General features: G+C 36.9%; 1 protein-coding gene across 3 annotated transcripts in view; it reads left to right on the top strand.

Moving 5' to 3' along the window:
• Positions 1-862: 862 nt before the first annotated feature.
• LOC120632065 (proteasome activator complex subunit 4A-like) overlaps positions 863-23,905 on the top strand; it is a 38,675-nt gene continuing 15,632 nt past the window's right edge. Inside the window, exons 1-13 of one of the 3 annotated variants that reach the window (XM_039901837.1) lie at positions 863-1,412; positions 4,821-4,961; positions 5,528-5,644; positions 7,533-7,658; positions 9,702-9,746; positions 11,575-11,785; positions 12,466-12,619; positions 15,727-15,904; positions 16,442-17,785; positions 18,442-18,616; positions 19,991-20,290; positions 20,975-21,237; positions 22,637-22,882. In XM_039901837.1, the coding sequence (XP_039757771.1) occupies positions 1,183-1,412; positions 4,821-4,961; positions 5,528-5,644; positions 7,533-7,658; positions 9,702-9,746; positions 11,575-11,785; positions 12,466-12,619; positions 15,727-15,904; positions 16,442-17,785; positions 18,442-18,616; positions 19,991-20,290; positions 20,975-21,237; positions 22,637-22,882 (3,530 nt within the window). In that variant the 5' untranslated portion in view covers positions 863-1,182. Of the gene's footprint in view, positions 1,413-4,820; positions 4,962-5,527; positions 5,645-7,532; positions 7,659-9,701; positions 9,747-11,574; positions 11,786-12,465; positions 12,620-15,726; positions 15,905-16,441; positions 17,867-18,441; positions 18,617-19,990; positions 20,291-20,974; positions 21,238-22,636; positions 22,883-23,905 lie in introns of all 3 variants that reach the window. The other 2 variants (XM_039901836.1, XM_039901838.1) reach the window with 2 other exon arrangements.

Below are 23,905 nucleotides of genomic sequence, written 5' to 3' on the forward strand. Positions count from 1 at the left end.
TAGTTTTATAGTTTGCGTTATGAAAACTGGCTGCGCAACAGTCAAAATTGTAACCCAAAACAGCAGTAATGCATGCAGACACGCTAACAAACTGTATGGATGGGACTGTGTTATTTCTACTATAACTTGACCCCTATCTTGTATAGTGCAATTCACGACCCAGCACGCACTTACTACTGACTTTTCGGAGTTATGTGCTTTTTTAATTTAAGCAGTAAAATATCAATTGCTTTAACGGTAAAAAAACAAATGTTCCTTACAACTGTTTTTGCATGCCTTAGAAGTCTCCATAATGTTTTCAAGCGCGTGTTAATACTACCAATCCGCACTTGGCCAGCGTATTGGTCTACGGCCTAGACCCTTCTCATTCTGCGAGGAAACTCGTGCCCTGTAGTAGGCTGCAAATAGCAATCACAGATGATCCTGAAAAGTGTACAAAACAGAAATAGGTCAAAGAAACAAGCATAAAAGTTTTGCATCCTAATCAATAATATTTATGAGATTTATTCATATCTCTTTTAGTATCGGTGATCGTTAAGCTGTATTACTTGCACATTAAACCTAGTGCAACCCACAGATTAATGATTGTGCAATCCCCAGTGTGCCAGCGTCTTTTCTCCCTACTCTGACCGTTCTTTAATGTCAGTGTTACCCAGTACTACTTCATACTTCCAGTGAATATTGACAAGAACAGTGAAATAATTTTTAAAAATGTATTTTTTTATTTCATTGAATTGAAGAAATTATAGTTAATTAAAATAATCATTTTGAGTAAATTTTTCTAAAATAAAATTTACAATAAAAAACAGAACACAGCGTAAAAATAGTCGCAATTGCACGACTGAAATAATATTGAACGACCTTATTCTTGGCACACTGTTGACATGACATTGCAATTTGGTCTTGAACAGTGATACGTCAATCTAAATCATTAAAGTGCATAAAAATCGTAAAACGGAACGTTGAAAAATAATGTATGAACCTTTGATATTTATTCGGATTTCGTTTCTTGGTGAATTTTAGTGATGACTTGCTTTAAATTCAATGTTGTTTTTCATGTGTCGGTGACTGGACAAACAACAAAGCAATAAACCTTATGTGCACTGAATAAAACATGACGTGTTAGAAATATTTGTGAAGAGTGATGTTTTTGTGAATTATTATTATTTTTAATACTTCAAAATGTTATTGGACGATGACTATGAGGGGTTTGTTACGACCCCGGAGAGGATCAAGGCTCTGGGGTTCAAGCCGCAAAAGGAACTCCTGACTAACCACCTGCTGCCATACGCTGATCAGTTAGATGACGAGTCACAACTATTCCTTCAACAGGTGAAGACAAACCTGGCCAAATCAGTTATGCTGCGGGAGATGAAACCTGCCTGCGGGGTTTGGTCCTCTCGGTTAATGAAGTATGTTTCTGAGAAGTTTTTTTAAACAGTAATAACTATTTGTTATAATAAGTTGCTACCTTGGAAATTGAAAAATATGAAAGACTTGGTACTGACACTGTAATGAAAAATGACATCTTTATCAAAGAAAATAATGCCTAATTTGCTTAATTTGCTTTTAACTTAGAGAAAAGCAGGAATCTGTATAGCATTATTTAAAATTTCTCCAACCTGTACACTCCACACCGGAGCACCCTCTAAAGATCTGTTTGGAGTAGAGTATAAAGATAAAACAAATCGTATATATTTTCCTGTTTTTCATGGAATTACGCAAAGTAACAACCTGCTTCTAACCAATCTTCTTCTTCTTCTTCTGCTGGCGGCTCAGGTTCGTCTGATCCCTGGTGTCACGTCGACCGGCTACGATCTATTGTGACGCCGCTGTCTAGATCTCCCAGCAAGCGTTGGTCGCCTTCAGGAAAAGCAGCACTTTCCTTGCTGGAAGAGATTTAGCATCCACTGGTTGCATTATGTGTTTCCCCAAAAGAGTGCTGCGTTTATGCATCAGCGCGGGACAGGAACAGATCAAATGCAGCGGCGTCTCCGCAGCCTCCTTACAGAGTCTACATAGATCTGTATCCTGCAGCTTTAGGTTGAACATGTGTCTATTAAGCCCACAGTGCCCCGTAAGCGCTCGCACTAGTATGCATAGGTTTTTTCTGTTGAGTGCTAATGCCTCAGAGGCGGCCCTTTTGTTAAATGGTTTTATTAGCGCTCGAGAATGGTTCATTCCTTGGAGTTGTCTCCAGCGAAAAAGTGTGTGGTAATTACAATAGGTTTGAAGGGTTCTAACCAATACTTTTACCTTCTATTGTAATAACAAAACATCCCATGAGTAGATTGGTTTCAATTTATCAAAATCTATTACTAAGTACTGGTAGAATTACTACAAACCAACATAATGTAAGTTTCAAAAGTGGTTATAGAGTAAAAGTAGGTTTACTAATACTGAGTATGAAATGAAATTTGAATTTGAAACCCTCTATGTTTGACCCATATCCACACAAGAATTAAGGCTCTGGCTTTCAAATTTTCCAAAAGTAAAAACAATACTTCTTCATCTAAAATTAAAAACCCAATAAACATAATATACAGAAATATCAGTCATTATATGTAGAGTTGTCAAGTTATGGATTGCCAAATGAATTAATACCAAACACAAAATGTTGGTATGTATAACACTCATCTGAAGAACATGGCTATAAATTGAAGAATGTGTTTTAGTTGCCTCTGTACATTATGTATATCTATATAGAACATGTACTTGTACGCTGGTAGTACTTTATCAAGTACAGTTAGGTTGATCAGATAAGTTAGGTCAACATCTATCAAACTTGGGTATAATACATTTTTGTACTGCAAAAGTTTTGTCCAGTCCAGTTTGGTCTATTAATTTTTGCATTATGCATAAACTTATAAATAAACAAATATTTAATTCATCAACACTATCATCCAATTAACAACCTTCTACTTTACATTGAATGAGCGTAGATTACAGGGAAATTTCAGGCTTGCAGGTTTCCTAAGAATGTAATTTTTTTCTCATCTTGCAAGAGGTATTAAATTGCTTTACACACCTAACTGGTGAAAGCTAAGTGGTGCATGCCAGGGATCAAGCTCAGCCCCCTGAAAGGGAGGGCCTTCCTAGCCACTAAGGTATCATCATAATGATAACAAATTTTCGAATATCATGCAATAAATAATTTGAATGGTTGTTGAGTCTTCTTTTGTTTCTTCTGACTTTATAATAATTGAAATTCATTGCTAATGGTGTTTTACCTGATTTTATAATAATAGCTAATAATTTTCCTTAATAAACATGCTGTCTAATGTGAAAGAATTTAGTAATTCAAACTTGTAGTTACTGATAATTAAACTTGTTCAGTTTTATAATATTGGTATGAATCTCTTTTTTATTTAATCTTAAATAAGTAAGCCTATTAAAATCCCACAGCTGGGTACAGGCCTCATCTCACATTGGAGAAAGGGTTTTAGAGTTTGGACTGACATCACTGCTCAATTATGTTGGGTTTAAGGCTTTAAAGCCATTATAATTTTTACAATCAAACCAAGACCAATGGCTTTACATACTCAGCATGGGAGTGGACACCATCAATTTCTTAATTCTTGGCTGGTACTGAGAGTTTTTTTACAGAAATAACACAACCTACCTACAAATACCTAACAATTCTTTGCCAAACCTAGGAATCTAAGGCAGGACATTATCCCTAGTTCAACATGCTACCCAATAGATCAGTAAGGCAGTTGTAGGAGAGAAGTAAATCATATCTATGTACTACTGTTAGATAACAAATAAATAATTTTTCATTTTTTTTCACTGTGCTGCATTTCTTGGCGTATTTGATTTTACTATTTGCAAAAAAACTACATTTCCATTAGTATTTATTACTGCACATGTAATATTATGCCTATACAATATAATTTTGGTGTCACATGGTCTAACCTTTGGCAGCATACCCTGTTCTTAAATATCTGGCTACTGCCCAGAACTTCCTGACCCAGACACTTGGCATTGGAATGCTCTATAACATATCTTTGGTTATAGTTACTATCAATTGTGTTCAGTTAATAGAAAACAGAAATAGCATCATATGTTAAATACCATCACTATATTTCATTATATCATAATAATAAATGAAATAAAATATAGTGATGGCTTTCTATTTAGAAAATTTTTGATCATATTATGCCACATCTTAGTTTCGTATTTCATAAGAACCTATCTGACTCACGTATAGGTAATTCATATATGATCTGAATTAAAATTCTGTCAGTTTAACACTTCTTCTAAATCTTTTGGGGAAAGCTTCAATATCCTTTGGTGGTCTAACACAACTTTAATTATTGTTCTAATGCTAATGATTGTTCTCACATTTCTTTAGACTTCTTTAGTTCAACAATTTATATATAATGTGTTGTATTTTTATTATGTATATTATCATAACCATTTAAATAATTAATTATTCAAACTTTCACACTGAAATTATAAATAAATAAATAAAGATACTACAACAATACACACATCAGCATCTAGCCCCAAAGTAAGCGTAGCTTGTGTTATGGGTACTAAGATGACTGATGAATATTTATATTAATAATATACATAAATACTTAGAAAATACATATAAACACCCAGACACTGAAAACATTCATGCTCATCACACAAACAAGCTGTGCTTTAATAAATAATCTTAAGATAGCTTAGATAAAAAATCTTAGATTAAAATAAGTAGTGCTGCTCTTTTTGTACTCTTTCTTATTGATTATTACCTTCAGGCATTGAATCATTAAACTTACAAGTTGCCAGTTTGGAAATAACCAACTTAAACCTTTTATTTATCTTTATAGATATATACGCATTTATGGCTTGAAGTTCGGGAAAGAAGACCATTTATTGTTTATAAAGCTTGCCTATGAGCTTGTTCTCATTCCGGATCTAGAGCCATGCAAAGTCCACAAGTTTGCTACACTGTTCCTTATGCTCACAAAGTAAGTTTATTATAATAGTTATTATATTTTTTACACTAAGTATATCATTAAAATTTTTATAAGTTTACAACTATGTAGTTTAGTTTGTAAAGTTTAGCTTGTGTAAGACAATAGAGATAACTGATGAATATTTTTATGAATTGTATACATAAATACTTATGATACACATAAAAACACCCAGGTACTGGAAAACATTAATGTTCATCACACAAACATTTTCCAGTTGTGGGAATCGAACCCAAGGCCTTGGACTCAGAAATCAGGGTTGCTGCCCACTGCTCCAATAGGCCGTAAAAATAATAATATATATATATAGATAATATAAGGAATTACATAAAAGGATAAAAAGATATTGGCTGCAACTTCATTGCTAAGTATTAATTGACTGAGGGATGAGATAAAAAACTAAATATGTCTTAATTTTTTGTCTTCTTCTTAGACCAACGCATACGTTAATGAGTAGTAGTAGTTATAATCATCACCTCACAATAATGAAAACAAATATGGATAAAGCAACGAAGAATTTTAGAATTTGAATACGTTTTCACCTTTTTCACTGATTACAGGAAAAGATTCCTTATATCACCTGAAGAGCTGACACTTCCATGGCGACCTCTTTATGATGTTGGATTTAGGATTTTCGAAAAGAGTTCATCAAGCATTGGCATGTACCACTACCACACGTAAGTTATACTGATATCTCTATAAATAAATTTAAATTAAAGGTCATTCTAACTAAAATTAAAACATTCAGTATGCCACGTCACATAAACCCTTTGTGGTCTGAGCCGAGGTTAGTTACCCAGCCTAAGTTATTAAAATTTGTGTGTCTGTTGAAATAAAGGAAAAAACAAACCCTTCATACTGACAGCAAAGGATGTTCAAGTTATAAGTAAGTAAGTCATCGGGAATATGAGGAAAATCAATGTCAAGTAGTCTCTGATAATGCCATACTGCTTTAATAGCATTGTTAATTGCAGCTAAGTTAAAAATGCTTATTTTACAGTAGGATCTGATATTTTTAAATAACATGATTATAAATACAACAAATGACAAATATATTCTGATCTGCCCTTACCATACGGCAATTATAAAATAATATCACTTTAAGCGATAGTGGTTGGCCCCAGAATTGTATTGATAATGATAGTTACGCGGTATCCAAGACGAAAACGCCAAAACGTCGGAATTAAGTCGTAATTGTCAGAATTGGTTCTTTAAAGTTTTAAACTACCAACAGTCCGTGACTATTTTTTAAGGTTGACTCATACGCGGACGAAGTCGCTTGGGTCCGCTAGTCGTCTATGTGAGTCATACCTCAGTAGTTATAATGCCCACACACTATTTATTAGTATAGACAAGGTTAGACCTGTTCATTTTAATTAATTCAAATTACATTTGTAAATGGCTAAAGAATTAATATTATTTATAGTTTATGTTTAGCTTTTCATATTGGTTGAGATTTGCTGTAGGCATTTTTTTCGGTAAATCTAAAAAAAAATACCAAGCAAAAAAAAGGCGAAAAACATAATCATCTGGACTCGAACCGGGATTTTCTGGTTTTGGGACTGCCTGATTTCCCACCTGAGCTAGTATAACCTAGGATATGGTGACGAAATGTACCTTCGTATTCTAATGATATGGTAGTAGTTATTCAATGCCTGAAGACGCGGATAAAACAGCGTTTCTAAAAATAAACCTAGCGATCTAGATTTATCGCACCCGAAACACCCTGCATACTATATTTCTTGAAAATCGTTTACGAGAATTGCTCGTTTAAAGGTTAAAAAGTTAATAATGCATACTGCGGAGGTACAAAAGCAGTCACCGCACGTCACGGTTATAGCATGTTAAATAATGTATTTATTCGACTTTCTTGAATGATACTCTTTTAGTTCGCAGTGAGGCATTTTTTTTATTTACCTTCTGGCTTTACACAGATTAGCCAATGTTTTTGTAGGGAGGCACTTTGATATCGATTTTTTTGAATTTAGAAAATTCGAATTAAAATTTAATTTATAAGTCTATGGAAGTCACCTTTTGATGTCACATATATTAAAATTGTAGTAAGATGCAACATAGCGGTTCTACGGGGCATTCTATAAGAACACTTGGTTTTGCTGGCAGGATGGTGCCTAACTTAGCGTGATGAAACCATACGATATAAACGCTACCAGGTAGGCTAGATGGCCTACCTGGTGGCGTTGAAAAGCGTAGGCTAAGCAGATGCTTAGCCTGACAATTATAAATATATGTAAGATAAAACTTTACGACGTTCAGTCACGTTACGTTACAACTGTACAGTTTCGGGCGGTTGTCGCGGAATGTACGGTCCGATTCAAACTTTATGTCGCCGCGAAAGTTCTCTGCGCGAAAGCTGCGCGCAGGTAGTCAACTACCGTCCCGTTGATTGGCTGATACCAAATGAAGTTCGTAAAGTCATAAAGTTTCAATCGGACTGTACCAGACTAAACTTCATATTCATTGTATATCATGGGCATCCGCAAATAACGCCTTTATCCAATATGTAATAGTTATGCTAATAGTAAGTGCTTCCTAATGTTTGTTCAGGCGCAAAAGTGAAAATTCACGGCCGAGTGTACTCGACATGGTTCGGAAATTTATCTCGGGAAACGGTTTAGCCGGCGCTCTCGATTTGTTTGGACTTCCGTTACTGGAGGAAACTGAACTACCGACGTAAAATAATTTTCAAATAATTTGCCGCCGAATACTAAAACGCTTAATATTTATTATAACGCGACGCGTAGGTACAGTCTTTTAAAATCGTATCGTAGTATTTTCTGTCACCAGCACGGCTAGCATTTTACTCTACTACTTAAAGGAAGATATTTTAACTTTTCCCACAGCTTTATCACCCCCCCCGCCAATGCTCGAGCGCACAGGTGGTAATTATATCCAATATACGCGTAATAATAAACTGGGATAAACTTCTCCTAGTCGCTGATGCCGTGGTTTGGCGGGTGAACATGTTAATTTTATCCCTTATCAGAGGATATTTTTCTTGTCTCCTGCCTATGCTACCCGTGCTGAGAGAGAGATTCTGTCAGAATATAGTTCGCATTCATTTTGACAACTAAAAGCCTTCGCTCATTTATCGACTGAACACCGACACCGGTCAAACTCCGTTTCAATGCCGATTCAACTCCAATTTACTATGCACCGTCAGAGTCGTCCACTATACGATCGATACGGCGTCCACTAGTCTACAGCATTGTCTATCACTCCTACCACATCAGTCGAGTCGAATCGACAAAGCGACCTCCCTGGCACAGTGATAAGCACTGTGGTTGTTTGAGCGGGAGGCCCCGATTTCGATTCTCGGCAGGAACAATTTATAAATTTGTAATTACTGAATTTTCGGTGGTCTGGTCTGGTGCCAATAGTGCCGCCAACCTATTTACTGTTATGTACTGTTTCAAAAGTATGCTTTATATTACACTATATAAACTTCAAAATTCAATGCTTCTATTTGATTAGAGTTGATGTTGAGTCGATAAAGTGTGCCAAGGCCATGATACGATAGAGGTTACGATAACGCACAGATAATATTAAAGATGCGCTTAAAAATGAAGCGTTTCCGTATTCGAGGCTGGGATGCTTACATGTATGGTGGAAGTTGGCTCATTTCTCATTAAAGTTAAAAAACAACTGAAATCAGATCGCTAATAGGTCTAAAACGAAGTAGACGGCTGTCTTACCTTAGTACAACCATCACTCACGCTAGCTGAAAGGCACTTGTTTAAAGTAGTTATTGGTTTACCATTAATTAATGTTAATTTACCATTTATAAAATACTATCTAGTTGGTTTTATTGCTAGCGTCTTCGAATATGTATAACGAAAGCCTTTGTTCAATTTTCGGATAAGGTTTAAATAATAATATATTCGGTTTCCGTTAATAAATTTTGAGTACCAATCCGGAGTCAGGAGATTGGGATAAAAAACACGAGGGCCCCAAAGAGTACGTTACTAACATGACCTGATGATAATCGTCAAAGCCATCCAATGTGGGTTAGAGCAGCGTTGAGAGTTATACTCTAAATACCCTCGATTCTGTGCCCAGCAGTGGAAGTAGAAGAAACTGGTTAAGACCATTGTTATGCGATTTAATAATCATTGTAATCCTCGGAACTGCAATGTACGCTTGGTATTAGATTTACATGCTCGCAATCGTGGAGTCGCTTTCGAGTAGCGGAACACTGTAACGTCAAAGCAAATTGGACCTATTGCTACTAGGCTTAAAGTCACCAATTAATATATTCAATTATACTTTGACATTACAGAGTATCGGTAGTGTAAACTGAATTTAAATAAACATATACAAATCTTATAAATGTACTGATATCCTCACACGTCACAACCTGACCCGTAAGTCTTATGAGTATCCGGCTTAAATATTTTTAGTTTTGGAGTTCCCAACCTAAGGCAACCTTAGATTAAAAGCCGATATGTCCTAAGCGTAACATTGCAAAAATAAGTTTTCCTTAAATTTGATAAAAAAAAAGGAAAGAAGTCGAAATATCGCAATGACAAAGAAAAACAGTTCAGGAATTTCAGAAACAGGTTCAATATTAATATAAGAAGGCAATTACTATAAAAATGGGACTAAGTAAGACTTAAATTGTCAACCTCATCATCATAAATCAAAAGGTGGCAGGGTTTTGCATGATCGGCTTAGAATTTAATTTACGAAGTTTTACATTATTAATATTGATTTCAGATCCCTGGAGTCGTCGTATATGACAATGATAAAATGTGCGAAACCGTGAGTATCTACACTATGCTATAATATGACCCATGTGCCATTTATGTAATGAACTACTATATAATAATTTCAGCGCCACAGAGCGCCATTACATGAGTATCAGTAGGTGAATCCTTCTCACTACTTGTCTAATGCCCGGTTTCTGAACAACTTTTTTCGGCAGTTTATCTATTCAATAGCGCTATAGGTTCGATAACTTAGGAAAGTGCGTTTCTGAACAACACCTTGACAGAAAAACTCCGTTTAAACTTCAGTTATCTTAACTGACCCCTGAGTGCCGTTTATCGGTTCCGTAACTATATTTGACGCATATTGGACGTTTGTTCGTTCAAATTTGTTGGAATTTGTAGGTTAAAAATATTGAAATCAAAATCTCTTTATTCAAAGAGAATCAACTACGTTTTTATTATTCGAAGGCCAAAAAATGAATCTGATGGATACAAGCAGCTCATGAATCAAGTATGAAGTCTGACGATCTTTGACAAGTGACAATACGTTTCGTTTATAAAAATGTCTGTTAAATTTTAATAGAATAGAGTAGGTAGAATAGGGAACTGTTTATTGGTCTCATAGTTATTGAACGGTTCATTGGGTGTTCAGAAACGCAATTGCAATTAACCGACGTTTATCCTTTAGTAAATCAATAGCTGACTAACAGAAACTGGGCATCAGTAACGTAAATGAAAACAGGGTAATAAAATATAATTAAATTTGCGCTTTTATTATTCGTTGATTCAAATGCTAGGTAAGTTATATTGCGTACACAATGCGATCGTATGCATATTTAAGCGCTAAAATTTAAAACTACAATGCTACTACTAAACTCAAAACTTACTTCCAGTTTTTTTAAATCGTTTAACTAATCTTTTTTATTGAATCGTGCATTCACTTCCTTAGATATGTATTTAATTAATTACATATCCATTTTTAGTACTCATGCAAAGAACACATTCTGCAACGGTAGTTTATTTTAAGATTCCTTTGTTACGTGCTAAGGTTCGAAGATATGTATTTAACACCTCAAGGCTGATGAAAGTAAATTAACTTTTCAGTTTAGAGATCCAGTGTATTCACACTTGACCACTTATTTCATCAGCTATTACACTGGATCATTTGTTTCCCTTGATTTCACACTTGTCCACTAGTTATCACACTGGACCACTTGTTTCACTAGTTACCACACTGGACCTCTTGTCTCATTAGTTATCACACTTGACCACTTGTTTTACTAGGTATCACACGTGACCACTCTTTTCACTAAGTATCACACTTGACCACTTGTTTCACTAGTTATCACACTGGACCACTTGTTTCACTATGTATCACACGTGACCACTTTTTTCACTAAGTATCACACTTGAACAATTGTTTCACTAGGTATCATATTTGACCACTTGTTTCACTAGGTATCACACTTGACCACTTATTTCACTAGGTATCACACTTGACCACTTGTTTTACTAGGTATCACATTTTTCCACTTGTTTCACCTGGAAACTGCATCGCAACACTTGAACAACTGACTTAGTCGCGACATACACCACCACCAGCCTTCTTTAACCGCAGCGTACACTATACGAAATCCAGATTCATTTTGGATTTATGAATATTTGAGGAATGTTTAAGAAGATCCTTAGTCCTTCTTAGGAATTAAATACGAAATCCAGAATCATTTTGGATTTATGAATATTTGAGGAATGTTTAAGAAAATCCTTAGTCCTTCTTAGGAATTAGGTTTGTAGTTGGTCGGACTCTGTACGTGGTCACACGGGATTATGAATTTTATGTCTATAAGGTTCTTTGTAACAATACCATTGTATTTCCGCAGATATTTCCCTGTTGGGGCGACCAAAGAAATACTAGAGGAGTTGCTGCCACAAATCTGCCCGTGGTCGTCTAACTCTCAAATGATGGGACCTTTTACGACCTTCTTGCCTGTAGGGCTGTATCCAGAGCACGCGGAGCAGGGCCACTTACTGTGGTTCGATAAACTGATGGACTTATGGGACGTGTGCTATAACAACCAGTGCGGGATTTCGGTGAGTGCGCTAAATTCCAGCAGATATCTAACCTCAATGGTGTACACTGGCTTTAGGTGAGATTGACAGAGTTTTGCTTGAGCGATCCAAGAGGAAGTATAATACATGAATACTATAGTTGAAAAAGACTGATAATTTTAGAGGTTTCTAAGGTGATTGGAAACGCTGGCTGAACCCTAAGAGATAGATCTATAAAATGTAGAACAGTATTGTAAACCTTAAATAGGTCTTCAATAAGGTCCGCAATGATATATGTCCTCGAAGGAGAACCCACAGAGACAACTTTTATCTTTAATGTTTAAAAAAAAAAAATATGGGTAAGATATTAAAAAAAAAAATATAGTAATAATCCAAATCAAAGTTGTCGAAATTACAAATTTTAGTCAATTAAATAGATCAATTTTGTCCTTTATAGCATTTAAATGGAGAGGATATCAAAGAAATAAAGAGCGGGGACAGGCTACAGACCCGTAGCAAATTAAAATTACGTACACTGTCTCTAGATTTCTATACACGACAATTCCATACATATTTGACACATTAACTTCTGTGTAAATTAGTTATCATTATTTATATTATTAGTTTCCTCTAAGGGTCTAGGTGAAATCGCAATAAAACAATCGGTAACTTGTAAAAGAATAAAAATCTTCTGTAATATTTACGATAAGTTATCTTCCCAGGATGTGATGATGCTTTTTGCTGGTCTGGCGAAAAGGAACCCGGGTGCGGTGGACTGGACGCCACACGTGCCCAAAATGTTCATGAGATTCCTACACGCCCTCAGTTTACCCGTCAGCTACAAAGATATGCAGTACACCAAGAATCATTCGCTAGGTAAGACATGTTAGCCGGAATTGAGCATCCTACCTTTATACAAAGGTGACATACCTGGCGCAGAGGCAAGCGCTGTGCAATTTGAGAATTTATAATTTTGACGGCCGCAGTTTGCAGCGACCCTGCTTCCTGAGTCCAAGGCCGTGGGTTCGATTCCCACAACTGGAAAATGTTTGTGTGATGAGCATGCATGTTTTTCAGTGTCTGGGTGTTTATATGTATATTGCTATTTATTTATGTATATTATTCATAAAAATATTCATCACTAATCTTAGTACCCATAACACAAGCTTCGCTTACTTTGGGGCTAGGTGGTGATGTGTGTATTGTCGGAGTATATTCATATTTATTAAAAAAGTAAAATTAAATAAAATCTGAATTTTCTCTGGTCTGGTCTGGTTTTGGCCGTGGCTAGTTACCGCCCTACCGACAAAGACGTGCCGGTGCGATGTCGCGTAGAAACCTATTAGGGGTATAACTACCATACTCTCTAACAGGCTAGCCCGCTTCCATCTAAGACTGCATCATAACTTAACATCAGGTGAAATTGCAGTCAAGGGCTAACTTGTAGTGTAAAAAAACAATACAAAGTTTGTAAAATCCCGGCCATATTATGATCTGGGACAATTAAGCAGAGCCGATAGATAATTCAAGGTTTAAAACTAATTTGAGAAATATACTACACCAGGAATATATAAAATCTCCTTATGTCCGTTTTCGTAGGTAACGTATAATCTAAGGAGATTCCAAAGCATACATAAACTTTTTACCAATAGTTATCAACTAAGAAAATTCGATTTTGGCGATTCCTAGGTTTAATGCCCAGAATAAAGAAGATAAAGAACCCTCGTTCAGCCATTATTACATGCAAAAACGCCCCGCGCACGTCTCACTTTACATCCGCGGAATGTTGCTAGCTCACAAATTCTCCCATTTTCCCATTTTATGGCAGACGTTTAGAACATTGGAGGTGAAATATTTACTATCAACTGCTAAATGGTATGAAGCGATTAACCGCCTGTTCGAGAAACACTACTGAAGTGGGGTGGGGTGGGGTTTATGATGCTGCAATATGAGTCGTTTACACGGCGTCTGTACGTTCTTTAGGTTTAATGAAAACGGGCATTTTGCCCCTTGAAGTTTTAAAATACTGGATAGAAGCAGGCGTCACTTTGCGGAAATCCATGATATAATATGAAAAATAAGCTTAATTTGCTATAGTCCGCGAAAAGCAGGAGAATCTGTATGGTATAATTTAAATTTAAAATTTCTTCAATCCTTATACTCTACGCACATTTCGCTCCGAAATTGAAGCATCCTCAGGAGATGTTGACAATGAATAATTCTTAACAATTTCATTAAACCTGAGCTCGAAGCCGATATAAAGTTGGATATTGTATTGTGCATAAAGTAAAAAAAAACTTGCATGTACATACACACTATATTTACGCTCTAACACGTTGGCTGCTGAAAACACAACGTTTGTGTTTGAAAACTACGTAACGCGTGTGCGGCTCGAACACGCTAGGCGTGTTAAAATAAATGTACCTACAAGGATGCGGCCGAACACGCTGGGCGTGTTTTTCCGGCGTTCTGCGAGTGCGGCAAACACAAACGCTGTGTTGTTTAAATATACTGTTAGAGCGGCCTTTACGCAACAAGTGTGTTATACGTTACCGCAAGTACGTTTTATTAAATATTAGTTAAACGTTAACGCAATTACGTTTTATTATATATTAGACAATATACCTACTTAAAATTCGTTGTTTTGTGAGTTATCTAATCATTATACATGAGTGTTTTTCTTAATAATTCCCATGCCATCGAGAGAATCGACCATCACACGTATAACTAACAAGTTCATATAAAAAACATGTTTTCGACCAAATATTTGCAACAATAGTATAATACCATCGATCACTAAATAATACCCACCTAGATAATTGCATTGTTTTAAAATATTTTATAGGGACGCGAAATAGATATTGATATCGATATAGGATCGTCGTCCTATATTTTAGCATACTCTACAATGTTTTTCTGCAATAAAGGTATCCGCAACATAAGTTTGACGTCTATTTGTATATTTTTTAATATTTGTACGCCTGAGTTCGCCTGCACTATTTTCTTTGGTATCGGTATCGTTTATAAATATCGGTTTGCATTCCATTATACCGACAGAATTACAAAACGATGCATCCGCATCCTTATTTTTTCTTATCGTCTTAAATAAACGTTATCGGTGCGGCCAGCGGTACCAATAAACTACTCAGGAATGAGTTACTATTGTTTCGAATTTAAAAGTAAATTTAACAATGGTTCTGTATATTTACTGGAAGGATTATTATATTTAAAATGCATATTATTTTAAAATTTGCTTCTTTGTCGGCAATCCGCATTCGTATGTAAGTAGGTATTTAATACTGTTTTTTTACTTATTTATTTATCATGATTCGTAAATGACATTCACAAGTTACACACAGGTTGATGTTGCCGCGATTTTGAATATAGTAAAATAGTGTACCTACCAGATGTAAAGCCACTATATTTAAAGCTCTTTAGAAAATGATTATTTTTGAAAAAAAGAAAATCTGTGTTGACTACATTAAAGTTTTATTCTATTTTATCCAACAAAAAAATACAAATTGCTATTCAAATGCGACAAGTGTTGGGTTTTCATGTTGTTCAATAAATAAATGAGAAAATACGAGTGATGTAATAACACACCTGTTGCGTAAAGGCCGCATAGCTGTCGCGATAAGTTTAAACACGCCAGGCGTGTGGGGCCGCATGCTCGTAGCGCCTGTTTCGAATACGCTTCACCAGTGCTGAAAACACGCCTAGCGTGTAATCCTGCCGCACTCGTGTACCGTATTTGTTAATGTTAGGCAGCAGTCAACGTGCTAACTACAAAAATACAGGTATTAACGTATTTACATTACATATTTATGATAAATATATGTTAGTTACATACGACATGGCGGTTGTTGAATGTTTTATGCTCGCTATCCCGAATTAAAAAAAAAAGGAAAGGCCATTTAATATTTTCGATCCCATGGAAAACCAGAAACAAAAACATTGTTATTAACATTTCATAATGTTTTTAGACATGAAGGTTGTTGCATCCTGGATCGTCTGGACCATCAATCCAGATGGTGTCGTGTTGAAACACTTAAGATCATTCCTGGCGGGGGTGGAGAGCTACCTGCAAAGCGCCAACGCTGGCCGGTGGTCATTTAAACTGAGAGATCTTCTTAGAAAATTGGCCAGAGAATTTCTCATCAGGTAAGATTTCTATGCTTGAATTCTTTTAACACACTACCTGTTGACTGCAGGATTAGGTTTCGTAAAATTATTTATACCTACCTATGTTAAATTTCAAAGTTGAACCCGGTGCATACCTCTGACTATAGTGATAATCTTTCTTAGGGGATACCAAAAACCTAAAAGGAACCTACCTGATAAGTTTTAAGGTATCTTTAAAACCTTGAGATTCTCGTACAATATTCCAAACAGAATGAACAACGCTTGGGGATAGATTCCCGGATTAAATTTTGTCTATGTTAATCCCCGTATAATGCTTTACCTGCCTATGACAATCGGTTCATTGATTCCAAAGGCAGTATAAACAGACAGACAAACCTACTAAAAGTTTTAAAACCATTAGAGTGTACCACGAAGGTTTTGTCGTTGAAGTTATCTGAGTTATCTTATGAGGTTATTTCGAAATCACAGATCGCCCCAATTTAATTTATTTGTATAGATAATAAATGGTTCCGACAGTTTAAAAAAGAAGTAGACATAAATTAAATGTTGTTTCAGGGTGCGTCGTGAACGCGAAAAAAAATTGCAAGAAACATGGGAGAACAAAACCCCAGAACACTACAAACTTCGAGATGAGGACATAACGGAATTCGTTAAAATAGTCCTCGAGCCAACCTTACAGGCCGTTTACAGCAGGAACGGTTCACTGGACATTTCTCTAGCTTTACAGAACTTGTCTACTTTACGACCCGCCATCGTGATACCTCCTCTAATCGAGAGATTAAGGACATCGTTGACTTCTTTGACTGAGCCTCACAGGGTCACAGCAGCAATGACAGCGGTGGCAGCAGTCGCTCGACCAATGATCCAAGGAGCCAATGCAGACTATCCAGAAGGACCGACACACGTGGTTCCCTTTTTAATGGCTGTATTACCAGGCCTCGATCCAAACGACATCAAGAAAACTTTAGTCACCCTACATTTCATACTCATTTTTAGCGGAATGATACCTTTCATCGATTGTAGCACCGCCCACGAGCACCACTCCGATCTAACTGAAGAGGAGTTACTCGTTTGTGAATCGACAGCTCAATTCGAAGATTTCATATTAATCTTCTTAGACAGGATCTTTGTTATTATAGAGTCGAGCGTTACTGAGCATGCGCGGTTGGACACAAAAGACCATGACTGCGTTAGAAGCAAGACAGATGCTGTCATGGAAACCGCCATTTCCTCCGCGGCGACCGCGGTTTTAACTCAATGCTCCCCCAAAATATTTAAAGAAGCTTTGAGGAAGTTCAAATCGTTCGCGACCGAAACTACGTTCGAGACCAACGTATCTGGAAGCATGGTCGGTGTGCTTTTAAAAGTGTTCAGTCGAATCGATTCTGAGTCAACTTTGGCTGCGTTTCTCCCCAAACTCATAGAAGAATTAACAGAGTTATTAGCGAATGACGAGGTCTTAAAAGAAGAGAACCCCCCGCGGGATCTCTGCTACAGCCTCGTTTTATTCAAACAGGTCATAGAGTGTAATGGCACAGCATTGCTTAAATACATGCCTCAGATAGTTCCAGTACTAGATCGCTTATTGAAACTGCACGCGACTTACGCATTAGTTCGCGCAGCGGATGCTCTTGCCCACATATTTGTTTCGTTGTCATATGTTGATGTCGTGGAATGGCGGAGTTCCGCTAAAGACTACGGGAGTGCTCCGGAAAAGTGGTTACCTGTACGCGAGTGGGGAAACGGTTGTTGGATGCAAGATGCTAATTTAAAATGGCATGTCCCTAACGCAGACGAAGCGCAATGCGCGCAGATGTTGGTGGACAGATATGTCAAACATGAAGTTACACGTCTCCGGCAATGGTTGAGTGGGGAAAGGGACATGAGCCGTGAGCGAAGGTTGAAGAGTTACTACATATTTAACGCGATGCTGGCGAGCTGTAACTTCTTTCCACCGGCTAATGAGAAGCATCTTCCTATGTAAGTTAAGATATAATTGTAACACGCCTTCCGATCGGAGGGATTTTTCCTATCTGTCCCTCAGTTGCTCTATCCCCTCAGGGCGACAAATAGAAAAAAAAAGCGCGATCGGTCCCCCTGCGCCCGACGAGCGAACAGATCAAACTAATCAATTCAAACCGATGCGGTGTAATCAAAATTATAATAACGTAATCTGTCTTAAAATTTTCATGCCAAAAATAATTGAATCTGCTGAGTTTTCGTTAAGAAAACAGGGGAATACGAAACGTCGATATCGTAAATTTTTTTTAGGTTAAATAGGTCAGAGGTCTGCCTCTATCGCACTCTACTGGGAAGATTCATCAAATCCTATTAATAAAATATCACTTGCTTCAACGGTGAAGGTAAACATCGCGGAAAACCTGCATGCCTGAGATTTCTACACAATGCTCTAAAAGGTGTAGTCCACCAATCCGCACTAGGCTAGCGTGGTGCACTACGCCCTTAACCCCTTCTCATCGTGGGAGGAGACCCGTGCTCTGTAGATTCATCAAATTTGCCCTACCCCTATACCATCGTCTTAATATTAATTCCAGGATAGAATCCCAAGTACCGGCCACATGCTTGCCCTTCATAAACGCCGTGCCGCACGAAGTGACGCTAGACGGTGAGAACATGCGCGTAGCCCTTACGCGTTTGCTGGTGGATGTTCAAAGACGTCTGCTAGATGATAAGACAGACGATACAAGGGGATTGGAAACGCTTATTCATGTGCGTAAATTTTTAATCTTTTCAGCTATTCATAAGACATAACTTATCGCTTCATTGCGATTAAATATTTTTGTTGCCCGCGTTGATTACGGTTCTTTATTTAAATCCCGTCGGAATCCTTTGTTTACCTAGGATAAAAAGTACCTACGCTATGTCGTTTAACTAACTCTGACTGACTGACTCTATGCCAAAGATCAAGTTGATTGATTGCTTAGTTAGGGCGTGAAGTGAACAAGAACAAACAAACAAACAAACAGTTCCGCATTTATAATATTACTAAGAAATAAGGATTACTTTGTTGCCTGCATACTAGTCTCCTAGTGCTGCAGCAACTATATTTCAAACCAGAACAATGTGACATTGTAAAACTTTTTTACCTATGTTTTTTTTCGCTTAGTTTTGTTCTTTGTTATAGCAAATAAAAAAATGAATAACTAATGTACTAACTTGCTATGCTCCAGTGAGGGGTTTTATACTACATCTAAGAAAATCTTTAAAACATTCATATAGAACTATACCGACTAACACTGGCACTTTTTTGATTATTTTTTGTACACCTAATAATAAAATTATTGTGTAACAGTTTTATGAAATTCATTCCCACTGTACTCCAACGATACATAAATTTGATTAAAACAAATACCATTGTGCATAAATAATTTTTAAAAAAGGTACCAATTTGAGAATAGCTGCACTAGTAGGAAAAAATTAATTGCCCTGCATTTCTCAGGTTGACAAACAAACAAACAAAAATACTCTTTATTATTCATTCTATATATATATAAACTATATCTACATCACTTAGCGGGGGATGAAAAGAAATTTGTTAGGAGTATCTCTACGTGATAAAATCAGAAATGAGGAGATCCGTAGAAGAACTAGAGTTACCGACATAGCTCAAAAAATCGCGAAAGTGAAGTGGCAATAGGCGGGGCGCATCGTTCAATGAACCGATGGACGGGGCCCCGACCGGTAAACGCAGCGTAATTCGGACCCCAACGAGTTGGACAGACAACATCAAGCGAGTCGCTGGGAGCCGCTGGAAACAAGCGTCCCAGAATTGCGGATTATGGAACTCCCTACAAAAGACCTATGCCCAGCAGTGGTCATCAATCGGTTGATATGATGATTTTAATTGAACGCCAACTATTTGTATCTGCGTTAATGCTACTTGTTTTGTCAGGGATCCAGATTACAGATATGCGTGGAGTTGGGGATTCAAATAATAATACAAAAATAGCTAGATCGATAACAAGATACAATTTATTGCATTAAGATGATGATCCACATCCTTATAAATGACCAAGGGTTAAACACCTTCATGCATATTATAATTGGTGTACGAACACCAATTATAAAGCTTTAAAATTCCAGGTCTGGGAACGAGTTGTAGTCGTAAAGGGTCATCGGGCGGGTCCCGGGATAGAGGCTCGGTTACGTTCATACAATGCCCTCGAAAGAGCCCTGGACGGTCGTGGAGGCCTCCTTTTAGGAACTGGGTTTGGGAACGGAGGCGACGTAACGGGGTCGGCTAGGTTGCGGATGTTGGTGGCCGACGCCGCGAGGTTGCAGTTTGAATCGAGGTCTGACCTTGTATGCGACGCTGGAATGACGCCCACCGGCATTCAAGCCCTTAACTCATTGTTTGAGCTCTCCATCAACACTTACAGCTCGGTAAGTAATCGATCGACCTCATGAAACTTTGTACAAAGAGCAGAACTTTTGGCAGAGGGGATGAAAGTGTTTGATGATTTTACACCATAACTCCGACAAATTATAACCGATTTAAATAATAATTTTTGTATTGTAGAGGTTTAATTTTGCCCAAATTTTGTGTAGATCTGATGAATGTGGTTGGAGATAGAGGACTGAACTCCTCAGCGGACAGCAGCAAATCCCTCATTTAAGGCTTAGCGATAATGAATACTTTATTTTTTTTTTAAAGTACAACTAAATTGAATGCCACATCAAAAAACAAAATCAAACGCAGACGAAGTCGCAGGCAACAGCTAGTATTCAATAATTATCTTATTTTTACAGAAATCAAAGGTTTTGTTTTTATAAATTGTAAACTATATTTTTAAAATTATTTCCCGCGAAAACGTTCGCCGGGTATCATGGCCGTAGTCGTGACGTCATTGTCAAATTAGATCTTTAGGAAGTCCTTGTTTCATAGCTGAAGATTATTGATTATGATATTGATAACAAAAATCTTAACAACTGTTAGTTTGGATAAATTATAAGTGTCACATATCATGCCAATATTAGCGTGCAAAAAAACCTAAATTGTCTTTATTATTATTGTAAAAGAACATTTCATAAGCAAAATATTTGATTTTAACTTTATAATATTCACAGGTGCGTATCCTAGCTCAAATGCGTCTCTACTGGATGCTGAGTCACTTTCCGTATTCTTACCGGGTGCTTGTACCAAAAATAGTCGAGCTTCTAGCCAAAGGCGGCGAGGGCGAGGAATGGCACGCGAAACACAAGGGCATTTTGTTCGTCATAATGGGCCCTAAAGTCGGCCCGATGATCGCCAAACAAGATTGGGACGTTGTCAAAGCACTTTGGCCGGCAGTTCTGAAAGCGCCGCTGAGTGAGAAACCTAGCATACTGAGGTGATGTTGTTTTAAGACTTAAAAAAATTATTTCATGTTTCCAAAATAAGTTATGTCTAATCGACAGCTTTGGTCAGAACTGTGGTCTTAAGTGGGCGGTCTCTGGTACCATACCAGGCAGGTGAAATTAGGGAGTTTATTATTTCTGAAATGTATCTGGTCTGTGGAGGCTTCGGCGGTGGCTAATTGCTACCCTACCCACATATACGTGCCGCTAAGCGATTTAGCGTTCCGGTGCGGAAAAGGTGAGCCCCTAGGTAACGGGGATGCTAAGGGCTAACAAAAATAAGATCCCGCTGACCTACCAATATTATTAGAAATGTAAGGAAAATTGCGGTATCTGAGAGGACGATTGAAGCATTGTTTTTTTTTTAAATCGATATAATCCTATTGTATTTATACACGAAAACGAAAGCCTATTCTAAATATAGTTCTTAAAAATTCCTGCTCCGCTTCTTTTAAAAACTTCTTAGAAGGTATTGAAAAACCAAGTTTCCTAAATGTCCAAAGAATTCATGTAGGCCTATTACAGGCACTTATGAAGCGTTCATACATATATGTTATCAATAGTGTGAGATAATGGTGATAACTAAATTCGTTCATTTAAAAGTAAGAACCCTAATGCGGCCTGGTCTAAGAAGAGCCCACATCAAACTTAGCCAAATTTAACTTATGAAACTTAAAGTTAGTTTGTAATACTCCGCGTTAAGCAGGAGAATCTATATGGTGTGACAGCGTGCGTAGAGATTACTTTGCCGATCATCTATATGTTGTGTGTGGAGTGTAAAGTTTGAAAAAATTATAAATAACACCATACAGATTCCCCTGCTTTTTGCGGATTATAGCAAATTAAGCTTAATTTTCGTAATATATCATGCAAGTCGGCAAATTAACGCCTGTTTCTATCCAATATGTAATTTTAATATTTTACATAAAAATAATTCAATTAGGAATAATTTGACAGCGACACGACATCGCTTATTTTATATGAGAAGGCCTCCGGTTATCAACTGACAGAATACCGGCCCAGGGCCCAGGCAGCCAACGCGCCGCAAGACCGAACAATCCCTTCCACCATCGGAATGACAGTTTAATTGCGCCTCGCGCTCAACTACTACATCTTACTATACTGAGTTATAAAATCTTTTACAAATTGTCCTGATTTTCATAAAAATACACATCGCCCGAGCCTCGAGTATTTTTGATGCGGTAATGCTTGTGAAACAAATGTATGCAGACTGCGAAACAGTCATGTTTGTGATGATTAAAAATGCGTTGCTTTATATTATTAATATATTATTATTATTTTATTATATATCTATATTTTCTTCCTTTTTTAATTTAATTTTATTTTAATATTTTTATGGACATCAATTAAGTGATATATGTTTGGCCACAGGCTCGAGCAAGCGTTCAGTGACTGTCTTCACCGTCAATTCCCAGCGGTTAACACTCGGCTAACGACCCCGGAAAGTGCAGTAAATGTAGCTAAAAACCTCCTCCGCGAAGAAGATCTAAATGACTTTGAAAATAATGGCCTATTGGAAAAAGCAGTGCAGGACGAGATAGCTACATCCGATAGAATAGAGAGAGTCTATAATGAACTTGTGATGGAATTGGTTGAGGCTGCTGAGAAGCCTAACATGTAAGTATAATTAAATAATTCTGGTTGCGCCAAGTTATAATTAAGTCTTAAAGATTCATTTTTAAAATTTCATTGGTGTTCCTATTCTCCCATTTCCAACCTAAAACAGCACTGAAGTATTCTTCACGAAGATACCGGCGCCCTCAAAACACTAGAACGCCGAGCCGTCACATAAATTGACGGAAGCAAACGTTTGCGAACTACTTGCTTTCCGATGGCGAAAAGTAACGGGCAATACGAGTTTGGCTGCCTGAAAATAAAACCGTAAAATATCATAATATATCTTAGAAGGTTCAATAAGATCCTTTCAAAAGCATAATTCTTTATTGTGTGTACCAAAAACTATAACATAAGTGGTGGTGTTCGAGAAGAGAGAACTATGTGTGGAACATTTGAATCAACAGACGACGTGCTCCTACCGGATAGCCGTGAAAAATAGGGTCAAATAAGCTGTCTTCCCTGTGCTCTGATTCCTTGACATCTTTCTTTTGTATACCAATTTACCGCAAAAATTACAGTCCACTCATTCGAAATAAAAATCTTAATAATAACTTAATATAACTTGGCGCATACAAATTCAATAGGTACACGGTAAGGTGTTTGTTTGCATTTTCAGCTTCTTGACATTTGGTAAGATTGTCTGAGAACTTTTTTTTCCCCCGTATTGCAAAATCGTAAACCAGCTCCCAAAAGGCGGGCTTTATGCTTAAGCATTTTCTACCAGCCAACATTCGAACGTGCGAGAAAAACGTGTGAGAATCACAAACGTGTCACAGCCCAAAAAAATATATGATATGTAATAATTTATAGTTATACAGTGAGACACACTGTACATGGTGTATAACTACATGTATGTATAACATAAATAAGACTTTAAATTTACTTCTATAAAAAAGAAAAAAAAAGATTGTAACAAAGAAAAGAAAAAAAATAACATATAGATCGAACCCACGGTCGCAATTAAATTAACTCAATTAATTTCAGATAATATAGTTTATAGATTTATATATATTTCTTGTGTTA

This window comes from Pararge aegeria, chromosome 19 (assembly GCF_905163445.1).
Source record: "Pararge aegeria chromosome 19, ilParAegt1.1, whole genome shotgun sequence".
Classification (NCBI taxonomy): domain Eukaryota; kingdom Metazoa; phylum Arthropoda; class Insecta; order Lepidoptera; family Nymphalidae; genus Pararge; species Pararge aegeria.